The 18279-nt window shown below is 35.8% G+C and overlaps 1 protein-coding gene across 2 annotated transcripts in view; it reads left to right on the top strand.

Annotated features, from left to right (window-relative positions):
- The window catches only part of SHOC2 (SHOC2 leucine rich repeat scaffold protein), a 93504-nt gene that overhangs the window by 50344 nt on the left and 24881 nt on the right, over positions 1-18279 (top strand). The window contains exon 3 of one of the 2 annotated variants that reach the window (XM_055249312.2): positions 16187-16324. The exons of the other annotated variant lie outside the window; for it this stretch is intronic. Coding sequence (XP_055105287.1) covers positions 16187-16324 — 138 coding nt within the window. The remainder of the gene's footprint in view (positions 1-16186; positions 16325-18279) is intronic. 2 annotated transcript variants of the gene reach the window in all.

The raw sequence follows: 18279 nt of genomic DNA, 5'->3' as shown, positions 1-18279 counted from the left end.
AAAAGAGAAGTTGGAGTATTTTTAAAAATGTGTTTTACCTACATTGTAGGTTCAATAAAATGCTACATATTTATGTAGTATACAATTTCATGTGGGTCTAGTTGTCAAAATAACCTTTTTTGCCTAGGAAAATTATCTAATATATTAAAGTATATGCTTTTTGAGAACCCAGATCATTTTCTTCATTTACAAAGCAATTCTCACAGCATTCATATGTATGAGAGATAATAATTGTTCCTATTTGTGGTTTACAATGTGATGTTTCCATACATGTATACAATGTGTGATAATCAAATCATGGTAATTAGCATATCCATCACCTCAGACATTTATCATTGCTTTTCATTGGACACATTCAAAATCCTCTCTACTAGCTATTTGAAAATATACAATAAATTGTTCGCTAAAGTCACCCGACAGTGTTACTGAACAATAGAATTTAGAACAGATAGAATTCCTCCTAGCTGTAGTTTTGTGTCCATTAACCAACCTCTCCCCATCCTGCTGCTCCTCAACCCCCACCACCCTTCTCAGCCTCTAGTAACCACTATTCTACTCACTACTTCTTTGAGATCAACTTTTTTTAGCATGCGAGAAAATGCAGTATTTATATTTCTGTGCCTGGCTCATTTCATTTAACATAATGTCCTTCAGGCTCATTCATGTTGCTGTGAATGACAGAATTTTATTCTTTTTTTGGCCAAATAGCATTTCATTGTGTATATATACCACATTTTCTTTCTTCATCTGTTGTTAGAGGTTGATTCCATATCTTGACTATTGTGAATAGTATTGTAATAAATAAGAGAGTGAAGATATCTCTTTGATATACTGATTTCCTTTCCTTTGGATATATACCCAGTAGTCGGATTATTTGGTCATGTGATAGGTTTTTGTTTAGTTTTTTGAGTAACCTTCATACTGTTTTCCATAGTGGCTGTATCAATTTATGGTACACCCACCAACAGTGTATAAGAGTTCTTCTTTTTCTGCATTCTTACCAGTATCTGTTTTTGTTGTTGTTGTGATGTTTTTTTTTTTTGTCATTTTGATGATAGCCATTCCAATAGGGTTGAGATACCTTCTCATTGTACTTTCGATTTTCATTTCTCTGATGATTAGTGATGTTGAGCATTTTTTCATACACCTTTTGGCCATTTATATATCTTGAGAAATGTCTATTTAGATTGTTTGCCCATTTTTAAATCATATAATAATGATTATTGTTTCGCTATTGAGTTCTTGTATATTAATCTATTGTCAGATGAGTAGTTTGCATATATTTTCTTTCATTCTGCAGGTTGTCTCTTCAGTCTTTGTTTCCTTTGCTCTGCAGAAGTTTTTATTTTGAAATAATTCCATTTGTCTGTTTTTGCTTGGGTTTGCCCTACTTTTGAGGTTTTACCCATAAAATCTTTGCCCAGACCATTGTCCTGAAGTTCCCCTATGTTTCTTCTAGTAGTTTTATATTTTTGGTTTTTGACATTTAAGTCTTCAGTTCATTCTGAGTTAGTTTTTTGTATATAGTGAGAGATAGGAGTCTAGTTTCATTCTTCTGCATATATATATATATATATATATATATCCATCTTTCTCAGCACCATTTCTTGAAGGGTCTGTCCTTTCTTCAATGTATATTCTTGGCTCCTTTATCAAGTATCAGTTGGCTGTAAATATGTGGATTTATTTCTGGGTTCTCTTCTCTGTTCCATTGATCTATTGTCTTTTTATGCCAGTACTGTGCATTTTGGTTACTCTAACTTTGTGTATACTTTGAGGTCAGGTAGTGTGATGCCTGCAGTTTTGTCCTTTTTGCTCAGTATTGCTTTGGCTATTTAGAGTCTTCTATGGTTTCACATGAACTTTAGGATTTTTTTTTTTTTTTTTAAGAATGTCATTGGCATTTTGATAGAGATTGCATTGAATCTGTAGATCACTTTGGATAGTGTGGATATTGTAACAATATTAATCCTTTTAATTCATGAGCATGGAATGTCTTTCCATTTTTTGGTCCCTTTGAATTTCTTTCATTGTTTTACAGTTTTCATCATAGAGCTTTTTCACCTCCTTAAATTTACATTTAAGAATCAGCATTTTTAAAATTACCTATTTGACTCAGTAACATTTATTGAAAACAAAATCAGTTTCTTACTATTCTGCAATATGGAGGTGTTATATTTTATCATAAGTCAAATGACTTACATATAACCAACATATACGTGTGTATATAATTAATATCTATATATAAACATATTGAACGGAGTCAGCAACTTTTTCAGAAAGTTGACCTTAGAGATTTAGTTTAACTCCTATTATGTAATTTTTCTGTGAATTTTTTAGACATTAAGTGGTAGGCTTTCAATAAATGTGGCTCGAAGGAAATTTAATAAAGCTCAGTACTATTAACCTATTTTATTTTATATTTTAGTATTATAGTATTATGATATTATTACTATAAGTTTATAATATATAAAAACTATAGTATTTTCATGATTTTAGTATTATATATTTTATTTTAGTACAGCATTATAATATTTCAGTAATATTTTCAGTATTAACTAAAATTGTAACTTGTGATCACTAAAATTCTTGAAATTCTCTCAGGACTGCCAGGAGTGGTACAATTGCTTATATGGTTCAGGTAACATTATTTAATAATCTCATTTGAATGTTTGTACACATGCTAGTAAGTAACTTACTTTAGCAGGAAAGATAAATCAGTAAAGGAAATTCATAGTTCTTAATAAATAACTCCTTTTGACTGGGAACCAGCAAGAAACATTAGAAACCTACAAATGAACTCTTTACTTATTACTGTTATGAAATTGTCATGCTTTTCACTAAACAACAAAAACCCAGAGAAGTTATTATTGCTAAAGGAGGCAAAAAAAGAACACAGAATAGCACTTTGGGAGGCCAAGGCAGGTGGATTACTTGAGCCCAGGAGTTTGAAACAAGCCTGGGCAACATGGCAAAACCCTGTCTCTACAAAAAATTAGCTGGGCATGCTGGGCACACACCCACATTCCCAGCTACTCATGAGGTTGATGTGGGAGAGTCACCTGAGCCCGGTAGGTTGAGGCTGCAGTGAGCTGTGATCTCGCCACTTTAGTCCAGCCTGGGTGGCAGAGACCCTGTCTCAGGAGGAAAAAAAAAAAAACAAACACACACACAGAAAAATGGCACTTGAACTATTTTAGAAGGACTTGATAGGATCAAAGGAGACAGTTTACTTTCAATGTGGCCGAGGTATGGGAAAGACAGGGAGACAGACATTGTACCCTAAAGACAACATGTTACAAAATCAGAGGAACATTGTCACTTGTCCATGTCCCTTAGTTGCAGAAACACTTGCTTAGAAGAGCCCCTGAAGCCGTCTTTGCAATGAAAAGGGATAATTAAGCTTTTAAGACAAGTATAAATAATGTTCTGTTATAAATTCTGACCTCTCTAAATCTGTTCAAACTTGTGGGACAATTATTTCCAACTCTTTTTAATTATATAGTTTTACAAATGTATTTTAATAAGATTTGCTATGATTTTTATAGAGTTAAACTCTGAATATTTGAAAAATGTCCCTATAAAGAACAAGAGTTATTTTAGAATATAAGAATCCTAAATGTGAGTCAAGTAAGAGTAAAGGAAAGTTTATAACGGTGAAACAAACCTAAATTACTCATTTACCAATCTTTGATTGCCTACTAGGTACATTTTCAAAGGGCCTTTTTATGTATTTCTGGATTTAATTTACTAAAATTTTGTTAAGGATTTTTTTTTATCTGTATTCATCATAGATATTGATCTGTAATTTTATTTTCTTTTTTAAAAATTTTGGTCATGGTTTGGTATCAGGGTAATACTGTCCTCGTATCATAGAATGAGTTGAGACATGTTTCTTCCTCTTTTATATTCTAGAAGAGTTTGTGCAGAATTAGTATTATTTCCTCCTTAAATGTTTGGTAGAATTTATCAGCCATACAATCTGGGACTAGGGTTTTCTTTGTGTGTATGGACAAGTTTTGAATTTCGAATTCAGTTTATTTAATAGACATATAGTTATTCAGGTTTTCTATTTGTTCTCTATTGAAATTTTGTAGTTTGATCTGTCAGGGCGTTTGTCTATTTTGTACAATTTGTTGATTTTATTGGCTTAAAGTTCATATTTTTGTTATGCTTTTAATGTTCCATATATATGTGTATACATATATACACATATATATATACATGCATACATATATATATACACACATATATATACACACATTTTTTTTTTTTTTTTTTTTTTTTGAGACAGAGTCTCGCTCTGTTGCCCAGGCTGGAGTGCAATGGCGCGATCTCGGCTCACCGCAACGTCTGCCTCCTGGGTTCAAGCGATTCTCCTGTCTCAGCTTCCCGAGTAGCTGGATTATAGGCACCTGCCTCCACGCCTGGCTAATTTTTGTATCTTTATTAAAGACAGGGTTTCACCATGCTGGCCAGGCTGGTCTCGAACTCCCAACCTCAGGCGATCCGCCTGCCTCGGCCTCCCAAAGTGCTGGGATTACAGGTGTGAGCCACTGCGCCCGGCCTAATGTTCCATATACATACATATATATATACGTATATATATATATATATATATATATATATACGTATATATATATATATATATATATATATACGTATATATATATATATATATATACGTGTATATATATATATACGTATATATATATATATATACGTATATATATATATGTGTGTGTGTATAGAGTGGTGTTCCCCTTTCATTCTTGAAATTGGTAATTTGGGCCTTCTCTCTTTGCTTATCAGTTTGGCTTGATGTGTATCAATTTTATTTATCTTTTAAAAATTCTTTTGTTTTTATGTTTTCTTGTCTTTATTTTTAAATTCCTTATTACTTTGGGTTTAATATGCTTTGGTTTGTTTTCTTAAGTTGGTCGTTTAGATTGATTTCAGGCCTTTATTCTTTCATTATATAACTATTTCATAGCTAGAGATTTCCCTCAAAGTACTTTTTTAGCAGCACACAAATTTTGGCAGGTTGTCTTTTCATTATTCAAAATATTTTCTAGATATCCCTTGTTATTTCTTCTCTGATCCATGGATTATTAAGAAGTTAATTGTTCAGTTTCCAAATATATGAGAGATTTTCAGCTTTGTTTTTTGCTTTGATTTATAAAATAGGGCTTGTCTTGATAAGTACTCTAAATGCAGTTGAAAAGACTATATTCTGCTGTTTTTTGGAGGATTGTAAAATTATCAGCAAGGTCAAGGTGGTTGATAATGTTTTACATTCAACAGTGTCATACAGTGCTTGCATTGTATACCTTTTCTATCTTTTTAAAATGGGTTTTGTAAACAGCATATACTTAGGTCTTGTGTTTCTATCCTGCCTGACAGCCACTTGTTCCTTTTTTGCCTTCCTCTCCTGCTTCCTTATGGATTAAGTATTTTTTAAATAAAAGTTTCATTTATCTCAACTTTTGGCATATTAGTTACACATCTTTGTGGGTTTTTTTTTAGTGTTTCCCTTAGTGTTTACCATACATACCAGAACTTGACACATTTTACATTGAAATAATATTGTATTATTTTGCATATATCCTAAGAACTTCACAACAGAACACCTTTATTTCCCTCCTTCCATTCTTTGTACAGTTATTGTCATACATTTTACTTCTTCACATTATTGTAAGTCCCATAATAATACATTTATACTATTTTTTTTTTTTGAGACGGAGTCTCGCTCTGTCGCCCAGGCTGGAGTGCAGTGGCGCAATCTCGGCTCACTGCAAGATCTGCCTCCCGGGTTCACGCCATTCTCCTGCCTCAGCCTCTCCAAGTAGCTGGGACTACAGGCGCCCGCCACCACGCCCGGCTAATTCTTTGTATTTTTAGTAGAGACGGGGTTTCATCGTGGTCTCGATCTCCTGACCTCGTAATCCGCCCGACTCGGCCTCCCAAAGTGCTGGGATTACAAGCGTGAGCTACCGCGCCCGGCCACATTGATACTATTTTGCTTTAAGGTTTAAATTTTGTTTTTAAACAATTTTTCAAAATTTTTTATTTTGAACAAATTCTAGACATAGAGAAAAGTTGCAAAACCATTTTGAAAGATTTCCATATACTCTTCACTTAGTTTCTTGATATTAACATCCTATATAACCATTGTGTAGTGATCAGAACCAAGAAATTAACAGTGATACAGTACAATAAACTACAAATTTTAGTTAATTTCATCAGTTTTTCCACTAATGTCCATTTTCTGTTCTAGAATCCTATGTTACTTTTTTTTTTTTGAGACAGGATCTCGCTCTGTCTCCCAGGCTGGAGTGCAGTGGTGCAGTCTTGGCTCACTGCAAGCTCCACTTCCTGGGTTCACGCCATTCTCCTGCCTCAGCCTCCCCAGTAGCTGGGACTACAGGTGCCTGTGACCACGCCTGGCTAATTTTTTGTGTTTTTAGTAAAGACAGGGTTTCACCGTGTTAGCGAAGATGGTCTCGATCTCCTGACCTTGTGATCTGCCTGCCTCGGCCTCCCAAAGTGCTGGGATTACAGGCGTGAGCCACCACGCCTGGCCCATGTTACATTTTTAATAGTCATGTGTCCTTAGTATCCTCTGATCTTTGACAATCTGAAAGCAAAGACTGAAAGGCTTTCCTTTTCTTTCATGGCATTGATACTTTTGCAGAGTACCGCTCAAATGTTTGATAGCATATCACTCATTTTTCCTTTGTTTAATTTTTTTTTTTTCATGACTAGTTTGAGTTTGGTATTTTTGTCAGGGATACCACAGTGGTGATTGTGTTGCCTTTTCCAGTGAATTGTATAAATTGATATTGATAAGTCTCATGACTGGTGATTTTGACCTTGACCGGTTGGTTAATGCTTCTCCACAGCTTCTGCTGTGCTTCTCCACTTTAAAGTTAATATATATTTTTTAATTTATCTTGGGAGATGTTTTTAGACTATACAGATACCTTATTTTTCCCTAATCTTTTGCTCACTAATTTTAGCATTCATTGCTGGATCTTCTCTTCTTCTTTTTTTTTTTTTGTGAGGCAGAGTTTTGCTCTTGTTGCCAAGGCTGGAGTGCAACGGCGTGATCTCGGTTCATTGCAACCTCTGTCTCACGGGTTCAAGTGATTCTCCTGCTTCAGCCTCCTGAGTAGCTGGAATTACAGGTGTACACTACCATACCTGGCTAATTTTTGTATTTTTAGTAGAGACAGGGTTTCACCATGTTAGCCAGGCTGGTCTCAAATTCTGTCCTCAGGTGATCTCCACCCGCCTCGGCCTCTCAAAGTGTTGGGATTACAGGCATGAGCTACCACAGCCAGCCTCAAATCATTTTCTTTTTGCCCAAAGAACGTCCATTAACATATTGTAGTGCAGGTCTGCTCAAAATGAATTTGCTCAGCTTTGTTTATTTTAAAATCTTTATTTTGCGCTTTTTTTTTTTTTTTTTTTTTTGAGACAAGGTCTCACTCTGTTACCCAGGCTTGAGTGCAGTGGTGTGATTATGGCTCACTGCAGCCTCGACCTCCTGGGCTCTAGTGATCCTTCCTCCTCAGCCTCCCGAGTAGCTGGGACTACAGGTATGTGCACCACACCCAGCTAGTTTTTGTTATCTTTTGTAGAGGCAGGGTCTTACTATATTGCCCAGAGTGGTCTTCAAAATCCTGAGCTCAAGCAATCCACCCACCTCAGCCTCCCAGAATGTTGGGATTAAGGGTGTGAGCCACCACACCTTGCTGCCTTCATTTTTGAAAGCTGTTTTTCCTAATACAGCAATGCTAGTTTGAAAGTTTCCTTTTCTTCCCCCTCAGTATTTTAGAGACACCTCTCCATTTTCTTATAGCTTGCCTAGTTTTTGACAAGAAGTCTGCTGTTATTCTTATCTTGGAGTTTATGAGCCTCTTGGATCTGTGGGTTTATGGTTTTCATCAAAATTGGAAAAATTTTGGCCATATTTCTTGTAACTTTTCCCTTTCTTGGTCCTTTTTTTTTTCTATTATCTGAGTCTCTAATTACATGTATATTAGACTTGACGTTTTAGGTCATTGATGCTCTGTTTGTCCATGGGTGTCCATGTATATTTTAGATAGTTTTATTGCTATTTTTTTGTTGTTGCTGTATATCATTTCTTCTTCAGTGTCTAAATCTGCTGTTCTATAGAGTGAAGTTTTCATATCAGGTATTTTATTTCTCACCTCTATACATTCCATTGGGTGTCATTTTTATTCAAGTTTTCTTTTACCTTAAACATATGGAGCTCATTGTTTAACAGTTTGTTCACTGTCCTTGTCTTATAGTTTCATCTTTTATTTTTGTTTCTGTTGCTACAGAATGACTTTTCTCCTGGTTGTGGGTCATATTTTCCTGCTTCTTTGCATGTCTAGTAATTTTTTTTTTTTTTTTGAGACAGAGTTTTGCTCTTGTTGCCCAGGCTAGAGTGCAGTGGCCCACTGCAATCTCCACCTTCTGGGTTCAAGCCTCCCGAGTAGCTGAGATTACAAGCATGCGCCACCACTTCTGACTAATTTTGTGTTTTTAATAGAGATGGGGTTTCTCCATGTTGGTCAGGCTGGTCTCAAACTCCCAACCTCAGGTGATCCACCCGCCTCAGCCTCCCAAAGTGCTTGGATTACAGGCGTGAGCCACCGTACCCATCCTGCATGTTTAGTAATTTTTAATTGGATGTGAGCTTCATAACATTTTCACATTGTTGAGTCTTGGATTTTGTTGTATTCTTTTAATAGTGCTGGACTTTGCTCTGGCATACAGTTAAATTTTTCTGTAGTCAGTTTAATCCTTTCGTGGCTTGCTTTTAAGCTTTGTTATGGTAGTTTTAGTAGCCTTTTGTCTGCATCTAATTTAGCTCCACTACTAAGGTAATAAATTTTGATGACTCCCTGAAAAACTATATATTACGAGGTCTTTTTGTGGCTGGTAGGAATTCACACTATTCACAACCTTGTGTGACTGCTGGGAATTGTTTGGGTTGCTGCTGCTAGGTCTTTGCCTAGCCTTTGGTAGTTTGTTTGCACCTAATGCAGGTAAGAATTTAGGCAAAGACTGAATAAGACTTTCTTGCAGATTGCACAAATCTATTTGCTACTGTCTTCTGTCTCCAATTCTGCCTCCCAAATTCTAACCATCTTGGCTTTCCTAGACTAAGATCTTTTGCCCTAACTTAGTAATAACTATTGGCCCTTGTTCTATATTCCTTCCCTGCTTTTTCTGTGACCTGGAACCTGCCTCCAGGCAGTAACCTGGGGCAATCATGGGACTCTGTTGTTTTCCTGTGATACAAGGGAATACAGTCATATATGCTGTTGTCTGCAGTCTGCAAACCATTTTCTCAAACATTTTGTTCATTTTCTAGTTGCATCATGGTGGTAAATAGACAGTCTAGTAATTCTTGATTGGCTAGTATAAATAGCTAATACTGTAACTCCTGTGGATTTCATTGTACTCTGAAAAGTATTACATTTTGTTCTGCTAGGCAGTTAAATTGCTGTTGAGTCACCTTGACCATAGAGACTTAGATTTAGCTCTTCTAAGGGTGATGCTATTTGGTTATAGCCTTAAACTTAGGTTAAATTCCTTAGTTTTGAGATGTGGTCTTTGCTCTCCTGTGTTATAGCCCTTTTGGAATTTTGTTTTCTTACTCTCCAACAACTTGACAAGACTGAAAATCTAAACTCTTAAAGACCACATTTGGCAACTGTTGAAATCTCTACTCAGCTCCTTTAGCCTTCTAGCTGTGGTTCTCCCCTTGGGCTCCTTGCAGTCTCCTCTCCCACATGTATTTTCGGAGTCAGGCAAGAATTTGAGGAGTGTGTGTTTGAAGATTTTAGGACTCTGCTCCTTGTGATTTCCTCCTTTACAGAGTATCCAACCTTGAATTCCAGTCACTTTTACAACCCTGAACCCTGTCCTTTGGCTTCTTAGGCAGTAGGACTCTGGCTTTTGACTTAAGATTTACTTTTTACCTGCAGATTTTTTAGTTACTTCATGGTAAAAGCTTTATAAAAAGGCATTTATGAAAGTGAATCTCATATGATTGCTGTATTAGTTATCTATTGTTGTGTAACAAATTAAAAGATGACTCTTATAACAACAATCATTTGTTATGGTTTCTTTGGTTTGGGTATCAGGCACAACTTAACTGGAACTTCTGATTTAGGGTCTCTCACAAGGTTTTTCAGTCATAGTGTTAGCCAGGGCTTGGGAAGACTCATCTGGGAAAGGATACACATCCCAGCTCATGTAGTTTTTGTTAGGATTTAGTTCCTAACAGGTTGCTAGAGAGAGGGCTTCAATTTCTTGCTGACTGTTGGCTGGAGACTGCTTAGTTCCTTTTCACATGGGTCTTTTCAACATGGCAGCTTGCCTTATCAAAGGGTGTAAGCTAAGAAATCAATAAAGTGCTAGCAAGATGGAAGTCACAGTCTTTTGTAACTGAGTCACAAATGTGACATCCCATCACCTTTGCCATATTCTGTTGGTAAGAAGCAAGTCACTAAGTTTAGCCCACACTCAAGGGGAGGGATAATTATATAATGTATACAATTATTCATGAGGCAGGGCCATTGGAGGTTATCTTAGAAGTCTGCCTACTACAATTCCCTTCTTTTAAGGGTTAAATTCCCTCTAGTTTTTACTTTGGTCTCCCTGTATGCCTTTAAATATTTTATCCACAGTTTTAAATTATCAACATGACTTCACCACCCTTAGCCAGAGCTCAGTGTTTGTAGATGTTAAATCCAGCTTTCTCTTAGGACAAAAATGTTCTACCATGATAACATTTTCTTCATGTTTTTCCCCCACAGTTAGCCACTAAATATTTTATGTAGATGTCTCACTGATATCTTAAATTCATTATGACCAAACTGTAACTTCAGCTCAACTTTTCTTCCTTGTGGATTCCATTCCTCTCTCATAATTGCATCTTATCTTCTCTATCAACCCAAGCTCAGTATCTTCGGATCAGAGAATTTTTTTGTTGTTCTAATTCTTGTCAAGGTGTAGCCTACTCATGAGACAGGTACTGGGCCACCAACTGTTTGTTACTAATTTGCCCAAATTAAGAACAGAAATTGAAAGTAAGCACTTAGAATCTTACATAGCAATTTGAGATTGCTGAGACATCCAAGTGTGTGAGTTTGTGTTTTAAATGCTCATCTACAACCAGTTGGGAAAAGCAAAAGACAAAGAACCAGGCCTTCACCATATGTAGTCTGAAAAGCTTTGTTCTACCCCATTCCTGTCACTTTTTTTTTTTTTTTTTGAGACGGTCTCACTCTGTCGCCCAGGCTGGCATGCAGTGGTGCAGTTTTGGCTCACTGCAAGCTCCGCCTCCCGGGTTCATGCCATTCTCCTGCCTCAGCCTCCCGAGTAGCTGGGACTACAGTCGCCTGCCACCATGCCCGGCTAATTTTTTGTATTTTTAGTAGAGGTGGGGTTTCACCGTGTTAGCCAAGATGGTCTCGATCTCCTGACCTCGTGATCCACCCGCCTCAGCCTCCCAAAGTGTCCTGTCACTTTTTCTGTCTCTCTTGATAGTAGGCCTGTTATTCATCCACTTACTTCCACTGCCACTGATGTAGTATAGACCTTCACACTATTTCTTGTGGGCTAATTGCAGTAGCTTCAACCTAGGCTCTGTATTTTTTATTTCTCTTTCTCAAGTCCATCCATTCAAACCTAGAGAAAACAGACTTTAGAACAGTACTCTGATTATCATGGTTTGCTTCAAAACTTTAAATTGTTCTTTATTATCTGGTCAAAATGGTCTAGATTCCTTAGGTTGATATTTAAGACCCTAGATTTCTCAGTTTGTTCCCCTCCTCTCCTTTTTGCCTATTTCCCCTCCCAATCCCCTGGGTCTCAGTTCAAACATGCTTTTTTTTTTTTCACCCCAACTTCCCCCAGCAGTTCCAACTTCCTTTCCTTATGTGTTTTCTTGTTGTTTACAGCAGTTATCACATCCTGACACTTTATTTCCTTATTTTATGATTCCCCACTCCATGCACACTACAGTGTAAGTTTCATGTGGATGGAAACTTGCTTTGTTTCCTGCACTGCTGAATCTTCATGCAGATGGAAACTTGTTTCGTTTCCTGCACTGTTGAATCTCTAGTAGGTGCACAGTAAGTTTTTCTTTCATGAATGAGTCAGTGAAATGGGTCACCACCTTAAAGATAAAGAACTTTGACTGTGAATGGCCATGAAGATCCAAAAGAAGGGCTCTTTAATGGTGAAATTTTATAAGCAAGCAGTGAAGGACCTATTGGAGCAGAGACTCTCTCTAGCCTCCCTCAAATCACATTATAGTCTTTTTACGAATTGTAAGTTTCATGAATACAAACATTTAGTATATTGTAGTCTGTTTCTTCAGTGCCCAGTATTGTGCCTGGAAAAAGAGAATGTACATAGCAATAATTTTTTGTCTGAATGAATGAATGAATGCAGTAAGTGTTCCTACCAAGCTCCCAGCTGTGGCTTCTACTCCTGGTGACTCTGTATCACGTTTCCCTCCCGTTCTGGGGCAGAGGTTTGTCCTCAGATTTCAAAAGGTTGTAAGAAGAGTTGATAATCTTCAGTTTGTTCAGCCTTTTTCTTGTGAGGACAGGAACGATGACTTCAAAATTTTTTATGTGTTAGTTTGGAAACTGGAAGTCAGCTCTAAGTTTTTATAGAAGCTTTTTACTAAATTGAGGTAATTCCCCACTGTTTCTAAATTGGTGACAGTTTTTAACATGAATGCATTTTGAATTTGTTAAAAGTTTTGCTTGTATGAATCATCAAATGATCTTACTTCTTTAGACTGTTGATATGGTAAATAACATTGATTGATTTTCAAATATTAAACCCACCTTGCATATCTGGAATTAATCCTAATCATACTTGGTCATGATGTATAATCCCTTTTATATTGTTGAATTCAGTTTTCTAATATTTTGTTGAGAATTTTTGTGTCTAAGTTCCTGACATAGAAATCTCATGAGAGACATTGATTTATAGTTTTCTTTTTTGTACTGTCTTTGATTTTAATATCAAGGTAATACCTCATAAAATGAGTTTGAAATTGTTTCCTCCTCTATTTTTTGGAAGACATCGCATAAAATCGGTGTTAATTCATTTCTAAGCATTTGGTAAAAGTCTGTAGTGAAGCCATCTGGGCCTAGAATTTCTTTTTTGGAAAACTTTTTAGTTAACAAATATTTATTTAACGGCAATAGTACTATTCAGGTTTTCTGTTTCATCTTGATTGAGTTTTGGTAGTTTGTGGCTTTGAAATAATTAGGTTATATCATATAAGTTTTTGAATTTATGATTTTAATTACAAAGATTTTTGTAATATGTCCTTTTTATCTTTTTAACACCATAGGATCTGTGTTCCTTTTTTTCATTGCTAATATTTGAAATATGTGCCTTCTCCCTTTTTTATCTTTGTAAGCTATGGCGGAGGGCTATAAACGTTGATTTTTTTCCACAAGAAAACTATCTTAAATTTACATTAACTATTCTCTTCCTTGTTTTCATTTTTATTGATTTATAGTCTTATTTTTATTACCTTCCTTTTGCTTGCTTGGACTTATTTTTATCTTTTTCTGTTTTCTTGAGATGGAGACTTAGATTACTGATTTGAGATCCTACCTCTTTTGTAATATAAAAATTTAGTGCTATAAACTTCCCTCTTAGCACTGGCTTAGCTATGTCACATAAGTTTTTTTTTCAAATTATAAAATATGCATAATATATAATTTATCATTTTAGCCATTTTTACTTGTAGAGTTCACTGGCATTAAGCACATTGACATTGCTGTGCAACGATTACCATTATTCATCTCCAGAACATTTTCATCATCTGAGACTGAAACTCTGTACCTGCTGAACAATAAGTCCTCATTCCCCTCTCTCCTCAGCACCTACTAACCACGGTTCTGCTTTCTGTCTCTATGAATTTGACTATTCCAGGTACTTCATATAAGAGGGATCATAAAATTGTTCTTTTGTGTGTGGCTTATTTCACTTGGTTTATAATGTTTTCCAGGTTTATCCATGTTTAGCACCTATGAGAAATGTATTCAAGTCTGTATAATACTCCATTATATATACATACCACATTTTGGTTATTCATTCGTTAATAGACAGTTGGGTTGTTTCCACATTTTGATTATTGTGAATAATGCTGCTATGAACATTGGTGTACAATTACCTGTTTGTGTCCCTGCTTTCAGTTCTTTTCGATATATACCTTGAAGTTGAATTGCTGGATTATATGGTAATTTTATGTTTAATTTTTTGAAGAACCACTGTACAGTTTTTCACAGCAACTGTACCATTTCCCAACAGCAATGCACAAAGTTTCCAATTTCTCTACATCCTCACTAGTACTTGTTATTTTCTGTTTTTTGATAATAGCCATCCCAATGGGTATGAAGTGGTATCTCGTTGTGATTTGCATTTCGCTAGTGATTACTGATGTTGAGCATCTTTTCATGTGTTTATTGCGCACTTGTATATCATTAGAGAAATATCTGTTGAAGTCCATTGCCCATTTTAAAATTGTCTTCTTTGAGGTTTTTTTGTGGTGGTCTTGTTTTATCGTAGTTCTTTATATATTTGGATATTAATCCATTATGAGATATATGATTTGCATATATTTTCTCCCACTATATAGGTTGCCTTTTCACTCTTCATAGTATCCTCTGATGCACTGAAGTTTTTTTTTTTTTTTTTTTTTTTTTTTTTGAGACGGAGTCTTGCTCTGTCACCCAGGCTGGAGTGCAGTGGTGCAATCTCGGCTCACTGCAAGCTCCGCCTCCCGGGTTCACGCCATTCTCCTGCCTCAGCCTCTCCGAGTAGCTGGGACTACAGGCGCCCGCCACCACGCCCGGCTAATTTTTTTTGTATTTTTAGTAGAGACGGGGTTTCACCGTGGTCTCGATCTCCTGACCTCGTGATCCGCCCGCCTCGGCCTCCCAAAGTGCTGGGATTACAAGCGTGAGCCACTGCGCCCGGCCGAAGTTTTTAATTTTGATAAAATCTAACATCGATTTTTCTTTTGTTGCCTGTGTTTATTATGTGTAGCTTAAAAATGTGTTCCACACCCATTCTTCAGAGTTCTATAGTTTGTGCTTTTCTGTATCTCCAACCTCTGCCTTAAAAAATAATAATAAATAGAAAAACCTTGACAAGACCAATAAAAATGAAAAGATTTTTTTAAAGCTTAATAACACTACAAGTAATTTAAATTGCCAGTACAGACCATTTCGACCAGAATGGAAAGGGAGAAATATACCTTATTTTCTGTTCTTTTAGAGTCCTAGTAAATTGAGAAGCAATTTTTATTTATAAATGTCAATTTATGCATTTATATAACATCAGAACACATGCATATTTGAAAGCATATATGAGATTTCATATTTGAAAGCTGCATGTAGCTCACAATCAACTTGAACACCTTCCAAAGGAGACTGAGAACAGTACACAGATAACCAACTTTGGCAACACAGTGAACTGCTAGACCTCCTAGATACTATAGGTATGAGAGGAAAAAGAAGATACTTATAGCTATTAATAGCTAACTGAGTATTAAGAAGACTATCTTGATCCATTTTGGTAATGAAAATTCAAGATTAAAATTCACAATTATCAAAGTTGTAAAACTTTTAAGATAATATTTTAAAATCACTTTTCCATTTCCATTTATTTCCATATCTTGAGGTAGATTATGACCCTCAAACTGAACTCAAGGTGTATCTGATATTATTGTGCTGAATTTGGTTAACAAAATCAGTACTTCAAATTTTGGAATATATGTAAACATTTGTGGCTGATTTGGTTACTTAAAGAGGTTGAAAAAGTAATCATTCACAAACAACATTTTATCAGATGTCATCTTGAAGTAATGGTTTCAGGTTTGTGGTTGACTTAGTTTTTGAGAAAGAAAATGCAATTGTGATACAGAAAAAAGAAGTTTTTATTTTCTTGCAATGCAAGTACGTTCACTAAATGATTTAAAATTTTAAAATAAAAGTTGTCTATCTAATAAGGTTATGTTTCCAGTTGTGTTCAGAAATTATAAAATTTATTTTCCTGCTTACAAGTATTATCTAGTATATTCTTTAATAATGCTTATTGAGTTTTTATGTTGGTCAATTTACAGGTGAATTATGTAACCTCATTACGCTGGATGTAGCTCACAATCAACTTGAACACCTTCCAAAGGAGATTGGAAACTGTACACAGATAACCAACCTTGACTTGCAGCACAATGAACTGCTAGACCTCCCAGATACTATAGGTATGAGAGGAGAAAGAAGATATTGATAGCTGTTAATAGCTAACTGGATATTAATAGGACTATTTTTGATCCATTTGGTAATGAAAATTCAGGAGTAAAATTCACAATTACCAAAGTTGTAAAACTTTTAAGATAATATTTTAAAGTCACTTTTCATTTCCTTTTCTTGGCAAAGAAAATAGGTTTTAGGAAATGAGCCCAATGGGATTATAAAAGAGAGAGAATATTGAGTTACATGTATATATATTCTGTCATAGTTTAAATTGCAAAATGGGTGGCTCTTTCTATTTCTCCTTATTTCTGAGTTGCATGTTATTATACTGGGTGTGGTCCTTTCTTTGCTAAAGTATTCCATACTGAAAAATAAAACCATTGCTGTTTAGTTTTTTAAACATGGCCAATATACTTTAACGTTTGTTTATCTGTAATACTAAGGGAATAAGCGAGGAGATGACTTGAAGTTCAAAATATGTTTTAGAGACTTAGCCAAATTGCAAAAAATTGAATTGAGCTGTGATATGTTCTGTGTTTATGTAGTCTTGTTTATTTTTCCGATTGCCCATAAATTTATACCAGTAAAGTGAATTTTAAAAATTCTGATGCCTTTTTAGTTATTAATGTGGTATAAGGATACTATAATATTTATTTAGAAAAATTACATCTCTACTTAATTTACATAATTTCAGTCATTAATATTTAGTATTTTAATTTTTATTTTTTTTGAGACAGAGTTTCACTCTGCCTCTCAGGCTGGAGTGCAGTGGCGCGATCTTGGCTCACTGCAGCCTCGGCCTCCTGGGTTCAAGCGATTCTCTGGCCTCAGCCTCCTGAGTAGCTGGGACTACAGGTGTCCACCACCACGCCTGGCTAATTTTTTTCTATTTTTAATAGAGATGAGGTTTCACTATGTTGGCCAGGCTGGTCTTGAACTCCTGACCTCAGGTGATCTGCCCGCCTCTGCCTTCCAAATTGCTGGGATTATAGGCCTTAGCCACCGTGCTTGGTCTAGTCATGAATATTTTAGAGGCATGATTACTAAATCATTTGAGGCCTGTGATGATGTTATCTTTCTCCAGAAAAGTTTTTGTCTGTCTCTGTTGGGTACCTAGTAGAGAGGGGATCACTTTAATCAATTTGTGTTCAAGGCTTGAGATTTTTGTGGTCCCCCAAGTGATTAAAAGGTTTGCTGCAGGCTAACTGGATGACTATTTTATTTCCAGTTCACCTCTACTGGTAGGGTGCAGCTCTAGAGGGTCCCAGTTGAGGTTGATGACTAGAGTCCCCACCCTTGGGAGGCCCTAGATTTTGACTCTTGCTGGAAAAATAACTTAGCCTTTTAGCTGCATCTTCCAGTTAGGGATATGCTCTTAGGACAGAATTATCTCCATTGTTTTGCTTCTATCTGGGTTGCCAGCTTGTTTCTGTTCTGGTGTTTAGTCATTATGTTGTTAACTCTCTGATGTTGGTTTTGGAAGATGTTTTCATTTATTTATTTATTTTATTGGGAGAATTTATTTGAATTACCTACCATTACTTGAAACAAAGCAGTTGTTAGGGAATTTCTTAGCAGGGTTGAGTAGACTGTCTTAGGTTATACAGGACAATTATTTACAGAGAAGCAAGCTGAGACATGGATGTAATAAATAGCCATTAGAATCTGTTTCCCTGATTTTTGGCCTATGACACTATCATATTACTATTTGTGGTGGAAAGATATTACATATTCTAGTTAACTGGTTTATGGTTTAGATGTCCCTCTGAAAGGCAAGATTGTCTACAACACATAATGAATTATTCTGTTAACATGCAAAATGAATATTCTACTAAATGTCCTGTATAAATAAGAGAATCAGATTTCTGGTTCAAGATAATAAGGACCAAGCACAATTATTTCATGCTTTTTTTTCTCTTTAAGATCTATTGAAATGGCCAAGATGAACAAGGAGATGTGATCC

This window comes from Symphalangus syndactylus, chromosome 2 (assembly GCF_028878055.3).
Source record: "Symphalangus syndactylus isolate Jambi chromosome 2, NHGRI_mSymSyn1-v2.1_pri, whole genome shotgun sequence".
In the NCBI taxonomy this organism is placed as follows: domain Eukaryota; kingdom Metazoa; phylum Chordata; class Mammalia; order Primates; family Hylobatidae; genus Symphalangus; species Symphalangus syndactylus.
Note: the sequence above shows the minus strand (reverse complement) of the source record. Positions and strands in the feature narration are given on the sequence as shown.